The sequence below is a fragment of the Triturus cristatus genome, chromosome 10 (genome assembly GCF_964204655.1).
Source record: "Triturus cristatus chromosome 10, aTriCri1.1, whole genome shotgun sequence".
Lineage (NCBI taxonomy): Eukaryota > Metazoa > Chordata > Amphibia > Caudata > Salamandridae > Triturus > Triturus cristatus.
The window spans coordinates 325,556,243-325,579,215 of NC_140593.1; the positions used below are offsets into that span (position 1 = coordinate 325,556,243).

The 22,973-nt window shown below is 44.2% G+C and overlaps 1 protein-coding gene across 1 annotated transcript in view; it reads left to right on the forward strand.

Annotated features, from left to right (window-relative positions):
- The window catches only part of LOC146789395 (macrophage mannose receptor 1-like), a 742,402-nt gene that overhangs the window by 151,072 nt on the left and 568,357 nt on the right, over window positions 1-22,973 (forward strand). The window contains exon 9 of the mRNA XM_085631522.1: window positions 132-245. Within this exon, the coding sequence (XP_085487648.1) occupies window positions 132-245 (114 nt within the window). The remainder of the gene's footprint in view (window positions 1-131; window positions 246-22,973) is intronic.

Sequence of the window (22,973 nt, forward strand, 5' to 3'; positions counted from 1 at the left end):
CAAAATTTATGTATAACACATGTGTTAATGTGACTGTAATACTGTTCAAAGAGAGTTAGGGAGAATAGAGTTATGTTTGAAAGCAGTGCGATCTAGTTTTATTTTGTTAATTTCTTTTCTATATTTTGTAGGAAGGATTTTGGGGGGATAATATGTGTGAAAAGAAGCTCGGGTACATCTGCAAAAGAAAGCCATTGTCCCAAGAATCGGGGCAAGTGGACGCTACTGATCCAGGATGTGATAAGGTGGGTGCACTTATTTTTTCTACTACATCAATTTTGTATGTTTTGAAAACGTTTCAGTACATTATTTATCTTAAACTTTATATTGTATCATATAAACACTCTTAGTTTTGGTGTTAATACACTTAATAAAAAATGAAAACACATTAAGAGGTTAGGTCAGCATTTTCTTTTTAACATGGCTTTAAATAGAGCTTGGTTAACAAAGCCCTCCCAGAGTGTAATTAAATATAAAAGTATAGCTAAATCAGCTCCCTATCCACTGTTATGTTATGTTATGCTATGTTATGTAAATGCCATTTATAACGCACGTGGCTACTCAAAGAGTGTCCCGGTGCGAACCAGTGGGGAGTGAAAGAAGAACAGCTAGATGAAAAGAAGAGTCTTCACTCTTTTCCTGAAGAGTTTGGGGTCCGGAATACTGCAGAGATCCAGGGGAAGCAGATTCCACTGTAAATGCAAGAGATCTTCCTCCAATTCTTATGAAGCGAAAGCGCGGGACTTGAGCAAGAAGCTGTGTCGCTGAAGGCAGCTGTCTTGCGGGAATGTAAAACCTGAAGCGCTTTCTCATATAGGCCGGACCATGCCCGTACAAGGCTGAGTGAGCCAGGACAAGGGCTTTGAACTTGACTCTTTGTATCACAGGTTACCAATGGAGATCCCTTAAGTGTTGCCTTACGCTGGTTCTTATAGGGATAGTAAGAAGAGTCCTAGCTGCCTCATTCTGGACTACCTGCAGTCTATTCAAAAGGTAACCCAGAAGGCCTACATACAGGGCATTGGCATAGTCAATGCGTGAAAGAATCAATGCATGGGTAACCGTTTCCCTGGCTGACCTAGGGAGAAGTGGTAAAAATTTCCTCAGGGAGTTCAGTGTGTTGAAGTACTGCCCAGTAAGCATCTTTATCTAAGTGGAGAAGAGTAGCTTCTCGTCAAACCATATCCCTAGGTTTTTGGTAGGAAGACCCACGGAAGTAGGCCTGGGATATTCCGCCAGCCAGAGTGATTCCCAGAAAGGAGGAAAGCTCCCAAAAAGAAGAATCTCTGACTTATCCTCATTGCACTTTAATTGTGCAAAGAAAAGCCATTGGAAGACGGCGGTCAGACAAGTTTTGGCTAGGGAGATGGAGGAGTCGCCCTTCTTCCAAGTAAAAAGGAGCTGGGTGTCATCCGTGTATGCTATAATCTTAGCTCCAAGCTCCTCAGCCAACTGGACCAGGGGAGTGACATATATATTAACAAGCATTTACAATGCAATAGGTCTCGCAGTGACATTGTTTTGAGTAAATGTCCTTGTAAATGACATTAGTTTTTTTTTTCTTTTGTAAAACATAAATAAAAGGCATTTGAATTTGAAATGCTAATAGCTAAAAGTTTTGTAAATGCAAAATCTACTGCATCGCATTTACACGAGTGTGAGCTATTGGCATTGGAAATGGTAATTGCTTTTATTAATGTGATTTTTTTTTAACAACATAAATATAATGGATTTCTAATGCAATAGCATAAACTTATGTAAATGCGATATTTATTTTATTTCCAAGATGTTGAGAGCTATTTTCATTGTAATTACAATGCTTTAACTTTATGTGTTCATAAAACCTACAAGGTGTGCATTAATATGCACACCATGGTACACACAATACAATGGAATAGGTGTTGCAACTTGAGATGCACTAAGAGAGATGTATAGGCCTCAGTTCTCTGGCAGCAGGGGGGTTGTAATGCACAGAAAGGTGTATGTTAAGGTCTCAGTCTCTGGCAGCAGGGGTGAGATGCACTGAGAGTGGTGTGTAGACCTCAGTCTCTGGCAGTAGAGTGCTTGAGATGCACTAACAGAGCTGTATAGGCCACAGTTCTCTTGCAGCGGGGTGGAGGAGATGCACTGACAGCTGTGTATACCTCAGTTTCTGGCAGCAGGAGGTTGAGATGCACTGAGAGAGGTATGTAGACCTCACAGCATAGGGATGCCTGTACCTCTTCCTGCTCATGGACACCACAGCTCCACCCCCTTCCTCAGGCCTCAAACACACACACACACACACACGCCTACCCCCGGGGTTGGGGGCACTCACCTTTGACTTGGTTCTTGTACTCCGCCAGCACCCCACGCTCCTTCTGTAGCTTCCCGTGGAACGTCATCCTCAGCCCTTTAAACTCCCCTCCCTCCTCAAATGAAAAGTTCCTCTCTGGTCAATTTACCTTCCCGAGGGCTCCTCGGGCGTCGGGGTGCTCCTGCCCCCCCGTGGGAAGGTGCAGGGCAGTGGTGCCGAGTACAAGGGCAGTCCCAAAGGGTAGATGTGAAGAATCTGCTCCGGAGGAGGGCAGGCATAGCTCCCAGCAGCACCGACAGGCAGGGCGAGGGCTCGAAGGGGTCAATCACAAGATGCAGCAAACACTGCTAGCTTTCAGCATGAATGGGGTCAGGCACTAGGAGTGTGCGGGGGTGATGTAGGGTGTGAGGGGGTTGAGACACAGGGAGGGATGAAGGAAGGGGGAGACAGGATGGGCAGGGAGGATGCAGAGTGACACTGCGAGGGTGGTGAAATGAGAGTGGGGTGAGGCAGGGGTGTGAGGGTGGGGTGAGGCAGGGGAGGAGGTGATGCAGGGGTGAGAGATGCAATTGGAAGGAAGCGAGACTATGAGGGGAGAGTGGAGGGTGAGAGCATGCAGGGGGTGACAGGTGAGGGATGTGACTGAGGGTGAGGTGAGAGAGGGGGCGATGCAAGGCTGGGATGTATGACAGGGTGGGGTGAGACAGCTGGTGGGTGAGACAGAGGGTGAGTGACGGAGGAGTTGGAGTTGTGAGGTTGAGGGGGGGAGGCTGCACACGGTAAGGATGTGAGGCTGTAGAACTGCAGGGAGGGAGTGTCGGTGGGTGAGACGGTTCGTGGTGATGCAGGGGTGACACTGTGAGGGTGGGCTGAGAGAGGAAGAGAGCGTGAGAGGAGGATGGGAAGAGACGCCTCAGAGTGAAAGCCGAGTGAAAGCTGTCGTTTAATGCAGGGGGTGGGGCTGTGAGGGTGCGTGGTGACGGAGGGGTGGAGGTGATGGAGGGGTGAGGGTGCAAGATGATGGAGCGGAGGGACTGTGAGTATGCGAGGTGATCGAGGGATGACTGCGTGTGAGGTGAGAGAGAGAGAGACCACACTGCGAGGCTCAGGTTACGGTGAGGCGAGGGAGAGAGGCTGTGAGGGTGGACTGTGAACCCGTGCAGGGGTTCAAGGTGCGGTGGAGGAGGGGTGGGGGTATGCAGGGTTGGATAAAAGAGGTCAAACTAAGGGATCAGAAATAGGTTTTGGAGAAGATCTGGAGGGTGTCTTCAGTGTGCTGTAGACTGGGGAAGACGCAGAGGTGATGGAGACAGACTGAGGAGGGAGATGGTGTGGCGCTCAGATGCCCCAGTGAGAAGGTGCAAAGGGTGAGATTTTACAGGAGGTGAGATTTGCACGGGAAGGGGGATGCGAACACGGATTAAGCATTTCCCACGAGTCTTTTGCACAAAGCTGCGACGCCGATCCGACGGCAGTTTTTTTTTTGCATGAGCAAATGATGCCAGTGTTTTGTGTTCAAGCCTGGTGGGTTAAAATAATTAAACTTTCACATCCTATCCAAAAGAAAACGTAAGGTACTAGGCTGTCAAAAAGACGGAAAAGTAAATATTTGTCGCAACGCAAGTCATTGCTTTTTTAAGAACCTAAAACACTGCAATGTCTTGCTTCATTCTGTTTTTGAGAACTGAGGATTCAAATGGATTTGCATAATTTTTCTTCAAATTATAACATTATTATGGAGGCGGGATTATGGCCGGCGTGCTCAGGGTCATTGCTTTTTTAAGAACCTAAAACACTGCAATGTCTTGCTTCGTTCTGTTTTTGAGAACTGAGGATTCAAATGGATTTGCACAATTTTTCTTCAAATTATAACATTATTACGGAGGCGGGGTTATGGCCGGCGTGCTCAGGAAATGGCAGGCAGTGGCTGGACTTCTCAATCAATCAGGATTGTTATAAAGCGCGACTACTCAACCGTGAGGGTCTCAAGGCATCTAACCCTTTACTCCCTGCTCTGACCAAGAAATGTTGCAACCAGAGCCCGTGTGAATTCCTCCCCATTCATAAAACATCAATGGAGTGGGGGAGGAGACTGCCGAGACACCTTTCAGTAAAGTGTATTGAAAAGGCCAGTAACAGTGCTAAGAGTTTGTGGAAGTTGGTGTCAGAAGAAGCAAACGAGGATGCAAAAGAAAGCAAAAGAGTTAAATATTGTACCATATGACTTTTTCACCCCATGAACGGTTTTCAATAGGTGCTCTATTGTTATATTATTGACAACAAAAAATGATATTCACGCTCACCGACCACATCAGGCACACATGGAATACTAAAAACAAGGCAGTACAATAAACAAATGTAATTGCGTCCGGATTAAAGCCAGTGGCCCACGAGCCCCTGCTGGTGACAGTCTGGAAAGAAAACAGTAATGACACCGCACTACGTGGCTGCGCCGCGTCCCTGAATGTCAGACCCGGTTCTGTGAGAACAGGAGATCGTACATGAGGGTGACACGCACTAAGCAGGGCAGTCAGCCACGGGGTGGTGCGGGCTACGTTATTAGAAACAAAGATACCTTAAGGGCGCCGCCATTCCCACCACTCGACCCCACAGCTATAAAGGAATCTGCAAGAGCCGGAAGTGGCTCTTGAGCACCGTCTGCTTTTTCGACATGCACTTGGGACAGTGAGTCTTGCTCACCCTGCCTGCACGGGCCAGTAGGCTCTCTGATTGGTTGACAAGATCCACCAATTAGAGTGCTTATTTGGTACTTGCCAACCAATCAGAGAGCCGACTGGCGCGTGCAGCCAGCGTGAGCAAGACATGCCGTAGACTAGCTGTCTTATGGGCGTGTCGAAAAAAAGCCAAAGGGTGGTAACTAAAAACTCTGAGGAGCAATCAAAAGCCAGGGTTTTAAATAATCATTGACATTGCCCAATTACAAAGCATGGGCGGGAGCAAAAGTCCTTTTCCAAAAATCCCTCTACCCCAATAAATCTCTCGCTGCGCGATCAGTTCTGCGCACTGCAACGCTAGGCGCGAGACCTAAAAAGAAGGGGGCTCAAGGTAGACACTTGCGGCACTCCTGTGGTCACAATCTGAGAGTAGATAGAAAAAGGAGGGAGCCAGACTTGTTGTGTTCTGCCTTCTAGAAAAGACTTCAGCCATTTCCAGGCCAACCCTTATATTCCAATATCCGAAAGGCGGGCCAGAAGCAGGGAGTGCTGCACAGTGTCAAATGCCGCAGATAGGTCCAGCAAAATCAGAGCTGCTCTGCCGCCTGAAACTAGACATTCCTGAATGGCTTCCATGACTTCGACAAGAGCCATCTCGGTGCTGTACGTGGCTCTGAAGCCTGATTGCGATGGATGGAGCAGGCCGTGACCTTCGACATAGCTAGAAAGTTGTTTATTAACCACTTTTTCGCAGACTTTCACTGCGCCCGGAAGGAGAGAGATGGGGCAGTAGCTGACCGGAAGAGAAGGATCCAGAGAGGGTTTTCAAAAGTGGCAAACCTTTGGCCTGTTTCCAAGCAATGAGAACCATAGCTTCCAGGAGAGACAGGTTGATGAGTCTGTTAACTGAGGACAGCAGCCTGGCCGGGCAAGAGTCAGTCAGAGAGCCCGATTTCAGAGACTTGAGGGCCAGCAGAGAGTCTAGCTGGTCAAAAGGTAAAAAAGCCACCAATTAGGATGATGGTAGAGAAGTAACAGTTGGCCCCAACAGAGACAATGTCCTTGTGTCACAGTGAACTTGGATCTTATCTATAAAGAAGCTAGAGAGTTTCTCACATCATACAGCTGAAGAGGGAAATGCAATAGTCTCTGCTCTAGGGGAAAGAAGGGTTGAACAATGGAAAAGATTTCCTTGGAGTTATTTCTAGAGAGAGCACTGCGCTCTGCATAATAAAGGCTTTTTGCTTGGGTTATTGACGCATAGAATGCTTTTTGAGCTTTTCTGAGGGCCATCTTGGCCAACTGGCAGTAATCCTGTCTCCAAGAGCGTTTCAATTGTTTACACTGTTGCTTCTGGACTTTAAGCTCAGGGGAAAACCAAGGTTTCAAAGGAGAATCCCTGGAGTGCCTAAGGTGTGTTGTCGAAGACAGACGCTCAACCGCCAAATAAATATAGCTAGAGAGACTATCAAGAGCTCCCTCCAGGTCAATAAAGGGGACAGGCCGTGTCTCGGCCAAGGCGAGAATAGATGCCAACGGGATTGATTTTAATGGAATGTTTACCATGTGGTCCTTGACAGGACAGGCCAGGTGAGTGGTTACTTTCGATATGCCAGGAAAAATGAATCACAGAATGGTCAGACTAGGGCACTGGGGTGGGATATTTGATGACAATAGAAAAGTTAGTGCAAATCGGATCAAGAATATGCCGGCCGCAATGCGTAGGGGTGCCAACCCATTGTTTGAGCTGGGTAAGACTCGATGAGTCGAGAAACTCCTGTGTGTTCCCTGTCTCCAAGGAGTAGAAAGTGGGTAAAGGGTAATGCACACGGGATCATAAAATCGTCCAAAGCTTTCAGGAAGGTGCCTGCCGGGCCTTGAGGTCTGTAAACCAGTGTGCCCCCCAGTGAGAAATGGGGAGAGATGATAACACAGAAGTCCTGAGCTTCTCGCTTCCCCAACACCAGGGACACACGTGGGTGAAAGGTCCATTTGTCTCTGAACACCACTGCCACACCTCCGCCCCTACCACCTTTGCGGTCAGCATGCAAAATTTTGTAACCCCCAGGAATAGCCAGCTCAATCACTGGGTTAGAGAACTTTGTGAGCCAAGTCTCAGTTGTGAACAACAGATCGAGAGCCCAGTCAGAAAGAAGGCCAAAGATATCTTGAGAGTGTTTACAGAAAGAGCGGGCATTAATCAAGGCCGCCCTAATAGATTGCCCACACCGAATGTTGGTGGTGGGAGTACTAGGTGGAGGGGGGACAGCCTGCCCAGAGTGCAGGCGGAAGTTACAGCTTCTACAAACTGTAGACAGAATGTCTAAAACCTCCCGGCTGCCTGAGCTGTTGCACAGTTGAGGACGAAGCGAGAGCAGTTCATCACGACTGTAGGGCTGGGGAACAACTCAGAAATGGGAGTTAGACGGGCAGAAGAATGGGTTACTCTACAGACTCCTAGCTAAGCTGGTGGTTTTTGGGAAAATGTATGCTCCTTTGTTTGCGCCTACATAGTTCCTGTGTGACTTCATCATTTCCTAAATCTGATTGAGTTTAGAAAGCAAAGTCATTCATGGGATTGAGCCAATGTGACTCAAGGGTGACTTTAGAATTTCTTAAATCTCCTGGTGGCGTTTTGGGAAGGTGTACCTTCCTAGTGTTGCACCAAACCGCTCCTGGGCAACTTCATACACTTTAAAATCAGCTCGTCTCAGATTGCCTCTGTCCTACTATTCAGCATCTAACAGCCTGCTCTCGCTTTTTTATCAAGCAGCTGTACACCAGTTTGCCCAGCCACTTCGGCCTTTATTTTATCACACTACTTCCCTTCCCCTCCCACCTTCCTGGCTTCCTTACCTTCTACTCACCTCCCTCCTTGAAACATCCAAGCCCACTCTACTATACATTTACAGCCTCCCTTACATATCAGCTTCTACCACATGCTCATTATTTTCCTCCAACCTTCCTCTGCTATATCCTCCTTATCTCCAGGATCTAACATTATTGGCCCCTCCTTAACCCACCTGTCCACTTCATCCTGACCTACAACCTCTAATATGCATCCTGTGAGCACTCTGCCATCCTTCCTCCTCTGTGTTCTCACCATCTCACATCCTCTGGTACCCTTACTCTTCTTAAGTAGTCCTCCTGCTCTGCATCCTCCCCACGCCTTCTCCTTCAAAACTAGAGCATGCCATGTTATTTTCACAACCGGAGATCTCTCAGTTCCTCACAGTTCACTCAGACTTGTTAAAGACACAGAAGGATTTTCTTAAATTGAGTTCCCATTTTCAGCCTCCCAAATCAATGCACACACACACATTATTTTATCTATACATTTTATTATGTACTACCCACATGCAAAATACATGCCGCATTATAATCGCGAATATACTTCCTGCATTAGCACAAGCAAACATAAGGAAAGAGAACAATAAGAACAATCCAATAATTGTGCAGGTTTGTATTTGTATATCATAACGAAGACCCTGCTTACAAGTCTCTCATGATGAAAAGTGTTATCAGTCATGCATATTTTGCTACTCTGAGCATAGCCTTTGCTAAAGCGGACTATAGATTCCCATAAGCTGCCTACTGCTATCAAACAGTCAGAATGCACTTTGGATATGCTTCCTTGTGTGTCGAAGCTTCTCTCTTCTCATTTGCAGAATAATAAAGTAATTTTTACCAAATAACTCGAGGTGAAACAATGTGTAAACATTGGTCATACTTTTCATGACATGCATGAGGGTTTATATGAAAGGAAACATGATGAGGATTGTACATGTATAGGCACCTTTTCCTTTGTATTTATTTGCATCTGGAGATAAACATCATGGATATACACAATATGGTAACACACGAGGCTAAGGTCATGATGCACAAGAGACTGAACTTTATGGGTACATTATGCATGTTGAGCCAAATATGGCTAGGGGCTACTGAAAAAGTGAAAGTAGTCATATGTCTCAATAACTTACCTTTTCCCTTAAGCTCTTCAACTCTTCTGGCACCTCCCAAACTCTTACCCTCTATTACTCTACCTGTCACGTTAACCCAGCATACAATGATCATTTTTCACCCTCCCTCTTCTTCCTACCTTATCCTCTTCAGTTGATTCTCTCTTACCTAACACTGTATCATCTCACACCTTAAGAACACCACTCGTCCACTTCAGGGTCCTTCCACCCCTCACTTTAGACAATTAAAATTAGCACAATGCCAAGTTAGTACTAACATCAATTTCCACCTATAAGGCTTTTAAGCCCCCTTCCTAATCATCTTCTTCTTTCTGTAGCACACACACTACCAGAAATCAATTGAAACAAAAGGATAAAACACCCTACTTCATGCTTTCTCATACCCATTGCTACCGGTACCCGTCTCTCCACAACATGTTCCTATTGCTCTTGCTAACGCACCTTGACTTCTTTTACAGTCTGTGCATCTCCACATCCCCTCTCTGCCTGTATGTTAACTCATTCAAGTCTTTATTCAACGTCTTTGAAGAGGATGAGGAACACTTACCCAAACCCTCTTCTTCATTTTAAATTTCTTTTCTATCTATTAGCTTCTAACTGTCCCACATCCTTGTCATATCTCCACCATTATGCACACTTTCTACTAATGCACCTTGTTCCTCCTCTTCTCACTTGTCACCTGCAACCTCCATTCAACTTTCCCCTCACTTGACCATTCTCTTCCGACGATGGGATGGTTCCCGACTTCGGTTCTTGAAGGTTCTGGTCTGTCCAAGGTAATGGCGACCCTTTCCGGTAGCCACGGTGCTGCCGACAGTGTTTTGCCAGAGCAGACTGTTTGTCAGGATGGGGCTGGATGCTACAATCACGCCGCGCAGTTCGTTAGGACTGCATCGAGTTTGGGTTAAGCCCTCCCTCTGCAATTTATGGACAAGTATTTAGAGTTTTAGATTTCGTTCAAAGATGGCCGCCGAGTTTTCCTGACTAGCCCATTGCGTTTGAAGTCTCGCGGGATCACGAGACTTCGTCTCCTCACGAAGCGCGTCTTGCTGCGCACTTCAATTTAACCATAGTCGTGTGAGGGAGCATTAGTTCACGCTCCTCACAAAAGAACTCCTGGCACTAGGAAATTCATTTGTCTCCGCAGGACTGTTGTCAGCGGATGGAGACGCATCTCAGAGAGAATTGTAGACTTAAAGTCTGAGAGAGAAATAACCTTAGTCAGTTGGAGAATTGAACCAGAGTCGCGGAAGTAAGGAGAAGTGGTATCAGAGTTCCAGAGTAACTTCAGAATATCCAGGGTCTCTCGTCCTCCAGTAGGCTTACCGTTGAGTAAGGAGTCCGCCTGGATACCGACAGCAGATACGGTGAGAGTGTTCACTCAGTTATCTCAAGTAGCAGATTCAGAGAGACTGGTGTCCAGTTCATTCTCCATTCAGCAGAACTTTGCTTCGTCTCAAGCTCTGTCTTCCCTTACCGCCCTATGCGCTTTTCCTTGAACTTTCCCTTCCTCCTGTCTATCCTTCCCTGTCCCTTTTTGCGCGTTACCTTGAGAGCAAGGGAGACTTGAGACTTCACTGCAACCATCCTTCCAAGCAGCAAAGACTTGTAGTAGAAGAAAGAACTACAGGTTCTCAGAACTACGGTTACGAACATAGACTGGTAAGAAAGAGTAGAAGAGTAATGTTATGGTGGAATATTGAGGGAAGTAAGTGGAGAGTAACCCAGGGTTTTTCTGTGCATATACAGGTTATAGAAAGCCGTAACCAGAACAACATCGAACAATATAAAGAGAGGCAATACTCAAGCAAAAGATCTGGTAGGAGAAAAGCTCAGATAGAGAGAGAGAGAGAGCGAGTGAACAAGATCTGTTAAGTAGGTTAGAAAGGGTACTGAATGGCATTCTGTCTCCTTCTGTGCATTAGGTCTCCCAGAAATCCCGCTGAAGATTGAGGAGGGAGCCAGGCCAGCTCGAGTGTCTCTTTCTCTGTCCAACTCCCCTTTCCCCCTGCCTGGAGCAGCTGAATTAACGCAGTGAGCTCTGGGAGGAGGGCATTGGGAACTTATCTTCATTCTGCCTCCGTGGAGAGTTCCGTTTGGCCTTCTTGACACTGTTCCTTCTAGAAGGTGTCCCCAAGAGGAAAAACCCTGAAGGGAAATAACCTTTTACTGCACTCGGAGACTCCAGGAATGGAAAGGAGGTGGTAGAAGAAGGTCCAGGGAGAAGAGAGAAAATACCAGCAAGGAAAAATCAGACCGGAAGACAGGAAATTCCAAGCAAGAGTAAAGCACCAATAGAATCCAGACTAGAAACAGGAAGCGAAAATGGAATGAAGATACACCAGTCAAGAGCAAGATGTACCAACAGGAGCGTGAACACACCAGCAGGAGCAGGAAGTGTTGCAAGGACACACCAGCAGGAGCAGGAAGTGTTGCAACGCAGGGAGATTGAAGATTCAGCCCCTTATAAACCCATAGACAGGAAGTGAGCAGTCACCATCTTGGATAGGGAAGAAGTAGTGAAACAGTTAGGAAAGGTTGCCATCTTAGAATGGTTAAACAAAACCCTTCCCAAAGCCTTCTGGGAGTAAGACTGTGGAATCATTGGAAAAAGATAGGCACCAATATGGCTTCCATGCAGGAGAATAGATATCAGAATGTTCGTTATATGTGCCCAGCACTAGGCTAAATCCAAGTGTATTTCAGGTGGTCGCAGTCCCAAAACTGGAACCGCGACATGCCCTGGATATTGTAGGCACAGAAACGGGCCGCCACACAGATTTGCAGCATGCCCAAAATGGGAAAGGGGTTGCGGGTTGAAGCGCTGGTAAAGATGAGTGCAAAAACAACAATTGGTGTACAGAATGCAGAACAATGTCATACATTCACCCCAGTACAGAGATCTAAGCCTAAATCCATCGTTTTTTTGCTCACCATGCAAATCAGTCTCAACCCTGTGCCCAATGGGAACAGTCCAGCCCAAACTGCTAGGCCAGGTCCTCCCTGGACTGGAAACAAGCATCCAAGGACTGGTTTCAGGGTTTCACCCCTCTTCAGCCAGGATAGCTTGACTCCAGTGGCATGGAGAGCACGAGACCCACGTCTGGGCATACCCGTCCCACTCGGGGTGACAAATGCAAAAACAACAATTGATGGACAGAATGCAGAACAATGTCATACATTCACCCCAGTAGAAAGATCTGGGCCTAAATCCATCATTTTTTTGCTCACTGTTGGACTTGTCCCTTTTTGCAGGGTCACCCCTAAACTTTTTGCCTTTTTCTCTGACATGGTGTCGGTGCTTTTAGGCATCTGGGCACTTTAGCACTGTGGTCCAGTGTGAAGTGCATACTCTCTCTGTGTACATTTAGTAAGGTTGGCCTGCCTTCCCATAGGAATACATTGGGCATTCCCTGATAAAGTGTGTCAATGGTAATTCCTCGGATGGGAGGAGCAGTGTGGTCAAGTTAATTATGTATGGAATTGTAATAATAAATGCTGCGCAATGGTGTGTGCAGATTTATGATGACTGGCTGAGAAATGCCACTTTTAGAAGTTTGCATTTCTGTGTGCTATGTGTCTGCCTGCCTGATGTGAATTGCATGTCTGGCTTGTGTGTGACAGGGGCTGGGAGGTGTGTGTGGCTCCAGGAGGGGCAGGGTGAGTCAGCACTAGGCTGAATGGGAAATCTGTGCTGGGATTAGTGGGAGTAGTAATCCCCTGACTCTGAATAGGACTATGCCCATCCTGTACAATGCTGGCTCCGCCCCCTGTGGTGTGTCTGATCACCTAGCCCCCACCTGACAAAGGGAAGAAGAGCTTGGAAAACAAAGTGCTCAAATTCCCCCCTGAACCAGATTCTGCTGGCTCCCCAAGCCTTGTGCTGCCGCAGACAAAGGGAAAAGGTGTATAAATACTGGGGCTGTGACCCCATAAAAAAGGCCCTGTCCTGGTTTGTTCCTAAACCTCCGGGGGTGTGCTGCTGCTGGGGCCCAGGAGGAACCGCCATGAGGGCTTGCCTCCCTGGGCCCAGCATTGCCCCCTTGATCCCTAGGAACTTACTCTTTTTCAGGCAGGACTCTTGCCTCTAGTGCCTCGTGAGCACTATATTTCCATTGGAAGGAGAGGAGCGTGTGGGCTGTGCAGCGCTGAGCTGCAGCCCTTTGAGAGGGAATCCCCATCATAGGGATTCCCCCGTGATGCTGCTTTGGGGATATTCCGAGCGGGTGCCCACCCCGCAATTGAGTGTTTCTGAGCGGGAGCCCACCCCGCTTTATGGTTTCTTAAGACGATTATATTTGAGTTGCCCTAGGTTTTTGCAATTTCATCTGAACAGATACGAACAGGATCAATCTGGCAGAGAGGTTGACCAATGATTGCTCACTAACAGCTTTAAATGTAACTCTTCAATACAAAATATATTATCACATGCAGAAATTGGCATAAGTGCTAACCCGCATCAGTCTGACCCAAGGAACTTGTTTCAACCCTAATAACATTGACAGAACTGTGAAACATGGGTGAGATCATGGACTCATGGACTCAAGCCTATTGCTAGTACCCCAGGTAAATTAAGTCATGAAACGTACCTTCTACAACATTGCACTCTTAAATAGATTTTTCCCTTTCTGGAATTCCCTGGGAAGCTCAGGTAATCACCTCAATTTTTATGCCGCAACTTGACTATGCAAATGTCTTTTACCAGATGGTCTCACTCTTGGTGTTGTGTGACTACAAAGAATCCAGAATGGTGCAGCAAAACTACTACTATATTTTTACCTACATGACCACATCTCACAAGCCCTACAAGCGATGGGGATCACCTACAGTGCTTTCAATTGCAAAGGTATAGTAACAAAGAGGGGGATCAGGGGCACTTATAGGTCCAGCATACAAGCCACATATTACACGACATTGAAGGAAAGGTATGCAGTTCCTATATGAGGAGAAAAGGAGGATAGGGCGGTCAACACCCTCACCTTGATTTGGAAACGGTGTGTCTCCCAATTTGGGAAGTAGGGCCATCACACACCAGGTTGGGTGTCATGCTTCATCATAGGGCATGCTTCTCATCAGGCAGGTGCTGCAATGCCTGACGGGCACCCTATGAGGGGCTCTTTGTCGGAAATCTGTTTCCCAAGCTGTATAGGTGAAGTGCGGGTCTGGGGGCCTAATAGTGTAGATGTAGATACAGAGTAAGATGAGGTGTACTGTGAAGGTATAAAATGAGGCACAGAGGTACTCCAAAATGAAATTAATCTGTGAGCCCATTGGTCTCAATTAAAAACAGATAAGGTACTTCTGCTGGTATGTTGGTCAGAGGTGGCTAGATGTGAGTGGTCGACATTTTTCTCGCCTAACGTGTAGGAAATCACGTGGCGATTCTTCAGGACCAGAAATACTGCACTACCTACACAGTGGTTGGTTACTCAGGTGAGCCAAGCACTCCATAACCTAACAGTGAGGTACCTTTTATATATAGAGAATGGACCGACCTATATAGGTCATCATACCAGCGGCGACATCTCACCTTACTCTGTATCCTCATCTACACTATTAGGCCCCCATACCCGCACTTCCCCTATATGGTATGATACCCAACCATGGGTGTGAGGTCTCTACTTCCCAAATTTGGAGACACCCTATTTCCATCTCAGGGTGAGGGTGTTGATTGCCCTAGCCTCCTTTTCTCTTCAATTGTAAAGACCCATCTTTCATCCGAATAAAGCTCAACAGATATTCCCAGAGGAAAGCATTCTGTTCCAGGCTCACATTAAGACTAACCATACAGCACATAAGCAGGAATGTTTTGGTGGGACCCCCTTCACTGTACTTGTGGCTAAATTGTACAACCAGCTCTTAAGATATGACTCTTCCCAAAGCCATGCACAAGTTCTATACCTATATACTATGATTCCTAAGATGATCTGGACTACCTCAGTTTCCTGCTATAACTACACTATGCCACCTGAAGCCATCAGCAACCAGCTATTCTGTGACTAATCATGCTCAATGTAAATAGAACCATTGGCATAAAGTGTGCATTTCTTATGTTTTATAGGGAGCATTGTTGTTGACCTGGGTCACCCTTATTTTGAACACTATTCCAACTTCTACAAACTGCTTACAGACTTGAGTCAGCTCGCTAATATTTACAGATACACTGAAGAAATGTAGTTTAAAAACCTTTAGAATGTTGACTAAAAAATTGCAAGGAATGGATGAACTGTTGGAGAGAATACAAGGGTTGGACATTACAAAAAGTGGGGATAGCTCAGGGACAGAAGGAAAGGAGGAAGGAATGCAAAAGCTACTTTTGAGCAAATAAGGCACAGCACATACAACATTGCCTATGAAGCAGTATGAGATCACTATGATCACAGTTGTGATGTGTGGTTTACATGGCATTATAAGTCTGATTTGTCATGACAACAAAGTGCTTTCTTGTACATGGCTTTCATAAAAAATACATTTACACAAAGCAAAGCATTCTGGCAGCTGTTGTCAACTACTGTTATGTCACGTGAGCTGACAACCAAACTGGAACGACATTGTGGGGGCTATTACTTTGCTCCTCCCTGCAATGCAAGCACACAAGGAACGGAAGAAAGTGAAAAATAGATGCTGCAAGAACATCCTTTACTTATCTCCCAGTTGTTTTCAAATTTGACAGAAGAGGGTGGGGCAGGTGTTGGAGAGTTGTCTCAATCACTTTAGTCTGCATCCAAAACTTCTCCACAGATCCAAGAGAAGGAGGAGAGGATTAGTGGATGCTGCTACACCACTCACTACCAATTTCCTCAGAGACTAAAGAGTAGCAATTTAAAAGTTATCAAACTCAGCAGTATCTGTGCCACTCAGACAGTGTGCAGACAGAATATCGAGTTTAAAATGTCGGCATACACAAACACCGAGTTTTAAATAACGTGATACAGAGATATCGACAGGAAGAATATCGTAGTCAAGAATATCGATTTGCAGGTAAGAAATATCTTGGAAATATCCAAGTTGTTAATATCATTTGCAAAAATATAGTAGTTTAACATATCAATGTTTTAATTAGTGTTATGCATTTTAGTATGTATTTTAAAAGTATGTGATATATTTTTTTGTATATTAATTTGTTTTGTTTTTTAATGTCTGTGCTACATTTTTAGAAGTTATGAATATTAGCTAAATTAAATTTTGCGTTTTTAAGTTCTGTGGTGGGTTGTGGGTTTATAGGGGAATAGGGTGGGAAGTAATTTAATTATAATAAATGAATGAATATTTTTTATGTATTAGTATTTATTTAATTTAGATATTATAGTGTTAATTGTGGGAATTCATTTATTATTAATCATTTATTAATTGGTTGTTAATTATTTTTATTTAATTAATTGGCAATTATGTTAATTGTGTCATTTTTTAGGAGTGGGCTGTGGGTTTATAGGAGAATAGGGTGGGAAGTAATTTAATTATAATAAATACATTATGATTGTTTATGTATTAGTATTTATTTAATTTAGATTTTATAGAGGTAATTGTGGCAATTGATTTATCATTAATTAATTGCCTGTTAATTATCATTAATTATTTAATTGACAAGTATGTTAATTGTGTCTTTTTTTTAGGAGCGGGTTCTGGATTTATAGGGGAATAGGGTGGGAAGTAATTTAATTATAATACATGTTTTAATATTTTTTATTTATTAATATTTGTTTAATTTATATTTATAGTGTTAATTGGGGAGTTATTTTATTCTTAAATATGTATTAATTGGTTGTTATTATTAATTAATTAATGTGTCATTAATTATGTTAATTGTGTCATTTGTTTTAGGAGTGGGTGGTGGGGTTTATAGGAGAATAGGGTGGGAAGAAATGTATTTGTAATTAATTAATCATTGCTTGGTAATTAATGATAATTAATTAATTTAAATTAGTTATGGAAATTGTGTAATGACTTTTAGGTGTGCGTTGTGATGCTTAGTGGGGTAGAAAATAATTTATGATGAATTAATTAATAATTAGTTGAATATTAATATTAATTTATCAATTGATAAATATTTGTGGTAAGATTTTATTGTTATTTTGAGTAACGTTTGCGGAGTAAATTAATTTTTGTTTGTTTTAATGTTTTGTATTAATAATATTTGTTTAATTGATAATTAATTATGTTATTATGAAGGTACATTTAAAAAAAAAATATGGTGTTATAGGGTAGGAAATAAAAATATTACATGTATGTAATAATTAATGTTTTTGTTTATAAAAAAAATTCTATCCAAAAATACTTCTTTGTTTTTAAATTATTATTGAATTCTTTTAAATAATCTTTCTAGGTATTTGTTAGATCCTTTTAACATTCTAATCTGTTTTATCTTTTATATATGTTTTATTATTTTGTTTTTTTAAATATTTTGTGTTGTTGTTGTAATTTTTTTAGTTTTTATTTGGAAATGACTCTATTGGAAATTTTAATTTTTACCCCCCCCCCCGGCTATCCAACACTTTCCCTACTGTTGCACACACTGTAGTGGGAATAGTAATTTTACCCCTCCGCTATCCAACACTTTCCCTACTATTGCACTCACCGGAGTGGAAATAATAACTTTTACCTTTCCGCTATCCAACACTTTCCCTACTGTTGCACCCGCTGGAGAGGGAATAGTAATTTTTACCCATCCGCTATCCAGCACTTTTCCTACTGTTGCACCCACCGGAGTGGGAATAGTAATTTTTACCTCACCGCTATCCAACACTTTCCCTACTGTTGCACAAACCGGAGCGGGAATAGTAATTTTTACCCCTCCGCTATCCAACACTTTCCCTACTGTTGCACTTAATGGAGTGCAAAATGTAATTTGAAAGACTATTACATATTTTAATGTTTTAATTTATAATATAATGTTTTTTATTATATTATATTCTATAAGTGTATGTAAATATATATTTATTTGTAATTTTTTATATGTTTATAAAATACATTAAAATTAATAGTTTATTAATTGTTTTGAAGGAAATCGATAGATTTATATATATATATTACATTTTATATTTGTATGTTTAAAACATTTTTAAATTACATTTATGTTATCATATTTGTTAAAATGTATATTAAATCTAAATATTTTTAATTATATTATTATATATATGTAACATTAATTTTTATATAAATAAAAAAATCGATATTTTGTGCATCCATATTTTTCACATTGATATTTTTGTACTTGCAATTTTAAATATAGGATGTTGATATTTTTGACATCGATATTTTTGCATCGATATTTGTGTATGGGGATATTTTGGGCATCGATATTCTATCAGTGAACCCACTCAGACAGCACTATATAATGGATGATAGGGACCAAATCACTACTTTTTTTTCACGTACCAAGGTGCAACTCAAGTGCACAAAAATATATCTAAAATTTTAATCCTAGATTAAAACTGGGAAAGATACGTCTGAGGTATTTACTATACCCGGTAAATATCAATACTGCAAGCCGAAGTTTTAGGCAGGAGCAATAATTTACAGGAATTCAGTTTGCCTCATGAAAACGAAGAATTACATGTGGAATTTACTTCATATTTTCTCTCTGAAAATTTCAGGAAAAGTGTGAGAGTGCAAAAGTAAACAGTAAGGGGTCCATTAGGATGGCGGGCAGACTACAGTCCGCTCGCCACCCTAGCGGTGCGGGGACCGGCCATCAGTGGTGTGGCGGTCCTGCACCGGCGATTAGGATGCGACCGTGGCGGTCGCATCCTGCATATTCAACATTGTGGCGGGCGGTGCTGTAAGCAGCACCCACCACAATGCTGAAAATGCATATGGTGCATTGGCATGCACAACATTACAGGCACTGCACGATGCCTGCCACCTTGTGCATGCCAATGTAGGGGGTACCATGGGTAACCCCCAAGTGCAGCCCCCCCAACCCCCCAGGAGACCACAGTGGGCCCCCAGAGTGAAAAACGCATGCCTTTCCATGGTGGAGTCTCCGCCATGGAAAGGCATTTGACCGCACACATCATAATATGGATGGCGGTTCCTGCAAGGCACCGCCACCATATATAGGTCCTTTCTGCCCGGTAGGCAATCGTGACGATTGCCTACCGGCGGAAAAGCGGCGGACGCTCTTTCCATTCGCCGCGGTACCCACGCCATGCTAATGTGGTGGGGGTAAATTGCCATCCGGTGGGGTGTTTTGACGGGCGGATCGCCACCGCCGGTTGGGCGGTGGCAATCCACCTGCCATGCTAATGGGCCCCTAAATCTCATAATTCAAATCCCTGCATATGCAGGGGTTTAGGATTGTAAAAGACACTTATGAATATATAAAGTATAACATTAAGGGGCCGATTCCAATCCTGGAAAAAGGCTGTACAAATCGTTGTATGGAGCGTTTTTCCCGTACAACTCGTACCTGGTAAACTTTTCTTACACCCTAGGAAATATGATTCGTACAGAAAGCCTCTTTCCATACAAATCATACAAAAGACCATACAGCTAAAATAAACCAACGATTCTGATCCAGAACAGCTTGCACGCGACGTCTGTATGTATTTAAGCAGCGGTTTCCAGCCCAGCAAGTACGATTCGTCCCTACGGCACTCCGTACGGCTCTTTTCTTATGGGAGCCAAAAACAGCTGTAAAAGCAGAGTCCCCAGGGGTACGAGTCATACAGGCATACACCCCATGCGTTGTGTATGTACAGTGCATACCCCAACATCGTGTATGTACTGTGCGTACCCCCAACATCGCGTACCCCAACATCGCATACCCCAACATCGCATACCCCAACATCGTGTATGTATGCACCGTACATACGTGATGTTGGGGTACGCGATGTTGGGGCATGCGATGTTGGGGTACGCGATGTTGGGGTACGCGATGTTGGGGGTATGCACAGTACATACGCAATGTTAGGGGTACGCACAGTACATACGCAATGTTGGGGTACGCACCGTACATACACAACGCACGGGGGGTATGCCTGTATGACTTGTAACCCTGTACGACTCGCACCCCGGGAGCACCTTTTCCCGGGATACGAGTCGTACAAAGTTCGCTTCGTAGCGGGTAATGGCATTCCCCGTGTACGGGACGTTTTCCGTACAAATCGTAAATCGAAAGCCGGTCCGGATCGTACTGGTACGGTTGGACTGCATTTTTACAATTTGTACGGAAAAGTGTTCGGGTCCGTCTGGTACAACTTTTCCCGATCCGATTTGTAAGGATCGGGCCGATCCGTACAAATCGGATCGGGAAAAGTTGTATTTTTCCCGTACGAATCGTACTTCACGGGTCGGACGGGACTTGTACGATTTGTATGGAAAAATTTACCGATACGAGTCGGATGGGAAAAAAAATACAGGATCGGAATCGGCCCCAAAGGGTTAATTGTGCAGGTAGTCATAAAAAATGGCTGAAACACACACAAACTTCAACATTTGTAAATATTGGTTAACATTTTGCATGCCCATTGCCACTATAAACATAATGATTTTTTTTTTTTAACTGGAGTAATTGTTCTTCCAGAGTAAGAAGAATATACCAGTGGGCTATATAGGAAGGATCTTTTACGAAAGTAAATGTATAAACTGAAGTAAAAACATAAGGAGTAAGGGAATAGTGAAAGAAGACCAGATATATGTTTATTCATGTGTTTTGGCGGCACAGTGGTGGGAAAGGGGAATCACAATGCCAGGCATGTTTTTCTGTGCGGGAGAGGAGTGCACAGAAAGAGGAGGAACCATTCTCAAGAAGCCTTAAATTTCAAGGCAAGGTATTAAGAGTGGTAGAGTAGGGTAATAGGTATATTAATAAAGGGGTGTCAGACTTTTTCCCTAATTCCTGCAGATGCAGGGACAACCTAGCAATTTCAATATTCCTCTTTTCCCTTTGAGCTCTGCATTTCTTACAACATTTTGCCCCCTAATATTCCTCTCTTTCACCCCTCTCCCCTTCCCCTTGTGCTCCTTTCTCCTCCCATCTGCAACAACCTGTTAGGGATCAGATGCCTACTTGTGGATCATTGGGCGAGGATTGATGGAGAACTCCAGATAATGGCTTTTCTGGTCTTCCAGAGGTAGGGGCAACCCCTTTTAGTAGCCATGTTGCTGCCAGTGCAGGAAAAGTCAATGCAGGAAAGTGCCCTCTAGAAGGAGTCCCAACTGAGGAAAAAGCCCATGGGCAAAATATCTTCAGAAGTCAGTTGGAATCATGGGGGAAAAACACATGAAAAATAACTGGATGGCTTCAAACAGAAGGAGTAACAGGAAGAAGTGGAATGTCTTTAACGAAAACTAAAATGCTGGGACGGAATAACCCAACCAAAGCAGGAGCGATGAAACACTAGTGCAGAAAGCATGAACCATTGTGACGCAAGGAAGCAGCTGGACAGACTTCCTTATATTTGGCCAAAATACAGGAAATTATGGGGAACACATCTTCAATTGGGAAAGAGTAATTGAGAAGATGACTGAGGCTGTCATTTTGATTGTGATTTATTAGAACCCAGGATCCTTCCTAGGGAATCCTGGGAAGAAGAAGACCTAATGGAATGGGGGCGCCTTTGGCATCCTCCAACAGTGTTTCCACCCATGATGTAGACAGGGGCATGACAGCACCGGCGGGTCAGTCACAGCAATGTAAGGGATGGCAAGTGGCACAGCAACCCGCCCACATTCCTCTTCAGCCTCCAGCAGCACATCCCTCCAGCCCATCAAGATCATAGGCGTAGGGTTCAGGTGCAACACGCGTGGTGGAGCCGCACCCACTGTTGTTCTGTCCCACACTAAATACATTTCCCCGTGTTCTGTGTTAAAATTTTGTTAGCAAAAATGTTGCCTTGAAGAAATATTGTGTCCATAATTTTGTTTACAAAAATATTGTCCGTTGGTATACGCTTTTCTATTATTAACTCCCACAGTTTAATATTTTTGCATATTTGGGACCTTTTTTTTCTGTAGGTTAGTATTCTGGTACCATATCTTCCTTGGCTGCTCTTCATTCCCATCACACAACTCCACTTTCTTCCTTCCATGCAGCTTTCTTGTAGTGCTGCAGGGACGTGACGTTTTCATTTCTTTAAATTTGTCCTAGAAAGTGAAGGCGTCAATATTGAGGGCTACCTGGCTTTCAATACTGTGCAGTTTCTATAGCAAAAGGTTGTGCTTCAAGGGAGCCTTCATTATAGTCCTTCCTTTTTCCTTGTCATAGTAGCTAAGGTGCAACTATAATGACGGCTCCCTTGCCATGCAATCTTTACTTGACTGAAGCAAAGATAAGACTTTACCGAAGGCCAGAGAGCCATCAACATAGACAGCAGTTATTTGCCTGGCTTTAAAGTATTTACGTTGCATGCTTTAGCACATTAAGTAAAGCCCTATTAGCTTTGTGAATAATTTTCTAGAGATAGTGTGTGAGAAAATGGATTATTAGTTGGGGTGATTCACCATAGGTAAGAATGTCACTATCCTTTTTAGGTCCATTAAAGGTGTCAGTAATTTAAACCTGAACACAACCCCAGTAGCTTTGACACAGAGGGGTCAATTCCGATCTGGGTTGGAAAGCACTCTGACCGAGCCGGATCAGGAGTGTTTTCCGACCGAGCCGGAGTCCTGCAGTCCGACCGAGCGAGTACGATGCGGCCGTATGCTGCCAGACTCGGTTCGGTCGGACACTCATAGCAGTCAATGGGAGCCGGTCGTACGACGTGTACATGGACTCCCATTGACTGAATGGGTACGTCTCACGCAAGGGCACCCCCTACAGTGGGTACGTGTCGGTGCCATCTGCACCGTACATGCCTGTGTTGGGGGGACCCTTGGGTCTCCCCATGTGTCCGAGTCGTAGGGCTGCGGGTGACAGGGGGTCCGATGCAGACCCCCAAAGGCAACCACCCAGACGTTTTGCGAGCCGGACACTCTGGCTCACAAAGGCTGTCCGGCGCGTGCATCGTACTGGCTCGGTTGTAAATCGCATCCATTGCATGATACGGTTAGCTTCCGACCGAGATGTACGGAGCAGTTCGG